The following is a 4,520-nucleotide window of genomic DNA, read 5'->3' on the forward strand; positions in this document are numbered from 1 at the left end:
TCTCCCTCTCCCTTCCTCGGTTTCTCATCTCTACCAAAGGTCTTGGAAAAAGGTGGGACTTCCCTGTTCTGTGCATCTTCCCCCAAGTGAACCCTTTCTTGTCATTGTAACATCATTGATTGCACGTATGCGAGAAACTTAGGATCAATCATCATTCTTTTGATGTCCTCCTTGGTATATAGGTATTCTTAAGATTTTCCCTCCTTTTTTATGTTGGATCCTCTAGCCCGTGAAGGGTAGTTGTTTCACATTCTCTCTTGGGATCTTCCTGAACTGGCTCCAAAGGTGGTATCCCCTTTACCAAAGCTTGTGCAAGGGCTTGGACTTGTGCCACAACCTTCATTTTATCCCTTTCTTGGGTGTTTGTGGCAAATTCACTCCTAATGAATTCTAAGTATCAAGCTTTGACATTTACTCAACTTAGCATTTTGGCGTGATTTTTTTAAGTTATTCACAAAAATTCACTCCTAGTTAATTCTAACAATCAAGCTTTGACATTTACTCACCTTAGCAAATCAAAACAAAGGAAATAATTTTGGTATGATCACACCCAAATTTTTTTATCTTTTGGGATTGAATTCACTTCCATTAACAACGTAAGTTATCATAGTCTCGACCAAGTAGTCACCTCAACAACCTCAATATATGAAATTATTTTGGCTTGATTTTGTCTAAAAACATAGGACGTGAGTATCTAGAAGATAGTCACACATGAAAAACTAAAAAATAGTAAGGCTGTGGAAAACTATGGTATTTCATGCCATTTTTTTTTTAAGATAAGAGGATAAGATGCAAAGATGAGAATATCTGGGGATATAATATGTATATGCAATTTAAATATTGTAATCAAAATACTATTAAAATATTCCCTCGACTTTGAAAGAGAAGGAAACGAAGCTATCAGTGGTGGCCCGTGGGTGGTTTTCAACGCGTCCTGTTAGCGATCGACACTTGCGCATGGACAACACAAAATGGCCACTAAGGTTTGACGCATGTTTTCAAATCGGGAAAATTCTACTCTCTCTTTCCGCTCTTTGGGAATTCCTTGGAAGAACAGATTTCTTCTGTGAGAAAATGCATGCCCTTCTGTTTTTTTCTTGTCTTTTCTTTTCTTCAGATTGAGTTATTATTATCACATTAGGGATCGAACCCAAAATCTGTAAGTCCGCATTACCACTTGGGCTTGAGCCCGCCGGCTTGACCAAGTGTTATTTCTACTTGAAACTTCTCTATGCTTCACAACAGAAGTCTCTCATTTTGAGAGAAAAAATAAAACAGTAGGTCTGAATTGTTAACATGATGTCTTCTTGTTGAGGTTTTTTTTAAAGTTTCTTACTATCTAGACAGTCTCCCATTTGTCTGTAAATAGCGATGCACACACACCACCCAGTATGAGACCTCCTTGCATCTTTCCCCTCTACCTTTTGGGCTCTTTGGTTCTGGAAAAAGCACACTTCCCACCATAACTTTCAACGCTTGATCCATCCACCAACACAACCCCATGGAATTGGCTGCAGCTTTTATGAAGCCTTAAAGAAGTGTAATTTGATGCCTGAATCCACTATGCTCCAAATGCCACCCGCAGTGAAGGCAACAGCCATAGTTATCCCTATTACACCAAGGGTCCAATTCAAGTACCAGCTAAAACTGTACCTTTTGGGTTTCTTAATGGCAAGCCACATGAAACACGGTAAGGCGAATGTGACCGGGGCACTAGTCAATCCTCCCAGCAACCCCGTCAAGCTCGACAGCCATGGAAATGCCACAGCTATCAGGTAGTCTATGAACACATAGAATGTCCGGAAGATGACTCGCACATGCGTGCTGATGGGCCGGTTTCTCTTTGCCGTGTAGCCAGCTTCGAAACTGTCGAATATTGTGAAGGAGTAGAGCTGAAAGGTGGTCAAGCAGTTGATGACCACCAATATGAAGAGCAACCCCATGAGGGGCCGGGATATGTCGCTCTGGTGGAATTCATAGACACTATAAAGGATCCCTGTAGAGAGCATCTGCGGCAAAAATCAAAGGCGATAATCAGATGTTAGGAGCTATGTGTGCTCATCCATGTTGAGGGTTACATGAAAGGGGAAGCAAAAAAAACACGCATACCATGCTGCCATAAGCCCAGTACCCTGCAATGGCAATTGGAAAGTAACAGACGGCAATGATTGCATTTGCAACCTTTGACCCTCTCCACATCGGAACATGGGCAGGATGTTTCAAGGTTGAAGGCATGGTAGCCTGGAGATCAAAGAGAAAATATGATTAATGTGTGTGGGTACATCAACCCAAGGATTGTCTCGACATAATTGTAGTCGCCACAGGATCTCTGATAAATCCCTTAGACCTTAAAATGGGATGGAAAGCTCCCTCCCCCCTTCCTTGCACATGCTAGGTTTGAACTCTGGTTGTAGTGTTTCAAAAGTTCAAGCGAGGTTACCTGGATCTCCATAGCCAAGTTGTGGCCTCGAAAGGAGAAGGCTACAATACCAAGAGCATTCAAAATCGTGAAAGTGTTAGCCACCAAGGACTTTCCACCATCTTCAACAGTGTAGTTAACACCAGCTGGCCGGGCTCTGCTAATGGAGAGTGTCCACAACATTGTGCAGTATGTGACTGCTGTAAGAGCCCCGACCAAGGACAGTCCCACAATGGAGTTTAGGTTGGGAAGCTGAGCCAGAACTACGGAGAGCATCGCGAAAACAAGGTACCACTCAAATGTGGTGAGAGGGCTTTCTCCACAGTCTGGCCCGCAGACTATCTTGTAGAAGAGCTTAAGGGTACCCCCTCCTACAACAACAAGTGTAGTGGAAGTTCCTCCTGTAAGATTGAGGTTGAGTGGAGTGGCTAGCCAGAACCCCAATCGATCACCTGCATAAATGCTATGTAAGATGGGCTTTATTTTGCAAAGCACAAGTAAATCCTCTATAGAATAGCATGTACAGATTTCTTGCCCACGCAGGAGCATGTACAAAACCAACTCCTGCCCCTGCAGAAAAGCATAGAGAAACATGTTATAATGATGAGAGAGAAGAGAGGACATTACCAAAGGCAGCTTGGGCTAACTGCACGTAGCGACTGTAGCGCACACCTGGTGTGGCTTCGTGAAGTTGAATGAGGATCCACATTGTGTACAATTGCCAAACATAAGCAACGGCGAGGGAAATCAGGCCCCAAGTCCTGGAACCCAGAGAGAAACAGTAAGTCCTAAAACAAGCAAAGGCATCGTATTCCATTCATGTAAGCCCAGGTTCCTGCATCCATACATGCATTTACACCCCAAACAAAGCAGACAATACCCATGCATGTATGCTCTAAACAACACATAACAAAGCAATGGTTTATCTCGGGCATGCAAGCTTTAGGAGAAACGCACATTTTCCATGCCCACATATGTAAGCCTTAAAAAACAGATTTTTCATATCAGACCTATGATGCATATAAGCACTTAAAGGAGGCCATTTTCGCATAGCTAAGCCTATACAGCCTAAGAGAAACACCACATATTGACAATCCTCAAACATGTAAGAGCAGAAATTCTAAACGTGCACAGTGACAAACAGAACTGCACAACAACATGAGAGTGGATTAGAGTCATACCATCCGAGGTAGAACATCGCATAGGGCAAGAGCAGCCCTTGGAAGCCAATCCCGGCATTGAGGTTATGAAAAGCTGCATATAGGCCATTGCCAGTGCGGGACTCTGTAATGGGGAGCCATGCATCCTGAGGGTTGAACTTGGTGAGATGGCCGACCTCCTCAAGGTAGGACTTCATGTTAGTCATGGCCTTCTTGACAGGGGTGCCCAGGGGGCTGAGAAAGCGCGGCGAGAGCAGGTGGGAGGGCGTCCATGGAGAGCGGGGTGTCTTGCTGCCACTGCCAATGAGGGGGGAGCGAGGGACGGTGGGGGAGGCATAAGAGGATGAGGGGTGGGTAGTCCGGCCAGTGGGGGTATGGGGGGAGGAGGAAGAGGGCAAGGCGTGGGAGGCATGGCTAGGGTATGGTGCAGAGCTGGGGTTAGGGTTTGAGGAGGAGGAGGGGTGGTTAGGGGAGTGGGAAGGGGGGGTGAAGGGGGGGGTGACACGCTTGGGTGTGGCAGGGACAGAGACGAGCTCTGTCTCTGCGTTGTCCATGTCGTGGTGGTGGAGGTGGTGAGGCCGGAAGCTGAGGTCGTCGTCTCCTTCTTTGTCCATGGTGCGAGACATGGAGCAGGCCTTGCTTTAGCTTGCAAATTGTGTTGGAATGCGTCTCCTCAACTGTAGGTAGTGGGTTTTAGAAGGAAGTGGCGCACTGTAGAGTGAGCTGAAGGCTGCGCTGCCATAAGGAGGGGGGGGCCAACAAGCCACGGCTCATGGCAGCCAACCGACGGCCAACTTTACGGCTGCTGCCGTCGTCTCCGACAGCTGAACCTGCCGTAGAGAATTTAAACTTCCACATATAATACAAGAATTCCGCTTTCACAAATGCTCGCGATCCCCATCATAATCTGGTCAAACTTATTTGACGGAAAACCCACCTTC

General features: G+C 45.8%; 1 protein-coding gene across 1 annotated transcript; it reads right to left on the bottom strand.

Annotated features, from left to right (window-relative positions):
- Positions 1 to 1,118: 1,118 nt before the first annotated feature.
- On the bottom strand, positions 1,119 to 4,275 carry LOC147612784 (lysine histidine transporter-like 8). Its single transcript, XM_086783395.1, has 5 exons — positions 3,601 to 4,275; positions 3,047 to 3,180; positions 2,441 to 2,871; positions 2,110 to 2,241; positions 1,119 to 2,009 (listed from the first exon to the last, which is right to left on the bottom strand). The coding sequence occupies exons 1-5, from the start codon at positions 4,203 to 4,205 to the stop codon at positions 1,521 to 1,523; spliced, it is 1,791 nt and encodes a 596-aa protein (XP_086639521.1). The 5' UTR covers positions 4,206 to 4,275; the 3' UTR covers positions 1,119 to 1,520.
- Positions 4,276 to 4,520: the final 245 nt, after the last annotated feature.

The sequence above is a fragment of the Cibotium barometz genome, chromosome 45 (assembly GCF_041138505.1).
Source record: "Cibotium barometz isolate CiBa-2024 chromosome 45, ASM4113850v1, whole genome shotgun sequence".
Lineage (NCBI taxonomy): Eukaryota > Viridiplantae > Streptophyta > Polypodiopsida > Cyatheales > Cibotiaceae > Cibotium > Cibotium barometz.

Bases quoted from the DNA above. Each gene is read 5' to 3' on its own strand.
- LOC147612784 (XM_086783395.1), bottom strand. From the start codon at position 4,205: ATGTCTCGCACCATGGACAAAGAAGGAGACGACGACCTCAGCTTCCGG. The intron at 2,872-3,046 runs GTAATGTCCTCT...GCATTTATGCAG, and splicing joins GTTAGCCCAAGCTGCCTTTG to GTGATCGATTGGGGTTCTGG. The intron at 2,242-2,440 runs GTAACCTCGCTT...TTTGATCTCCAG, and splicing joins ACTTGGCTATGGAGATCCAG to GCTACCATGCCTTCAACCTT.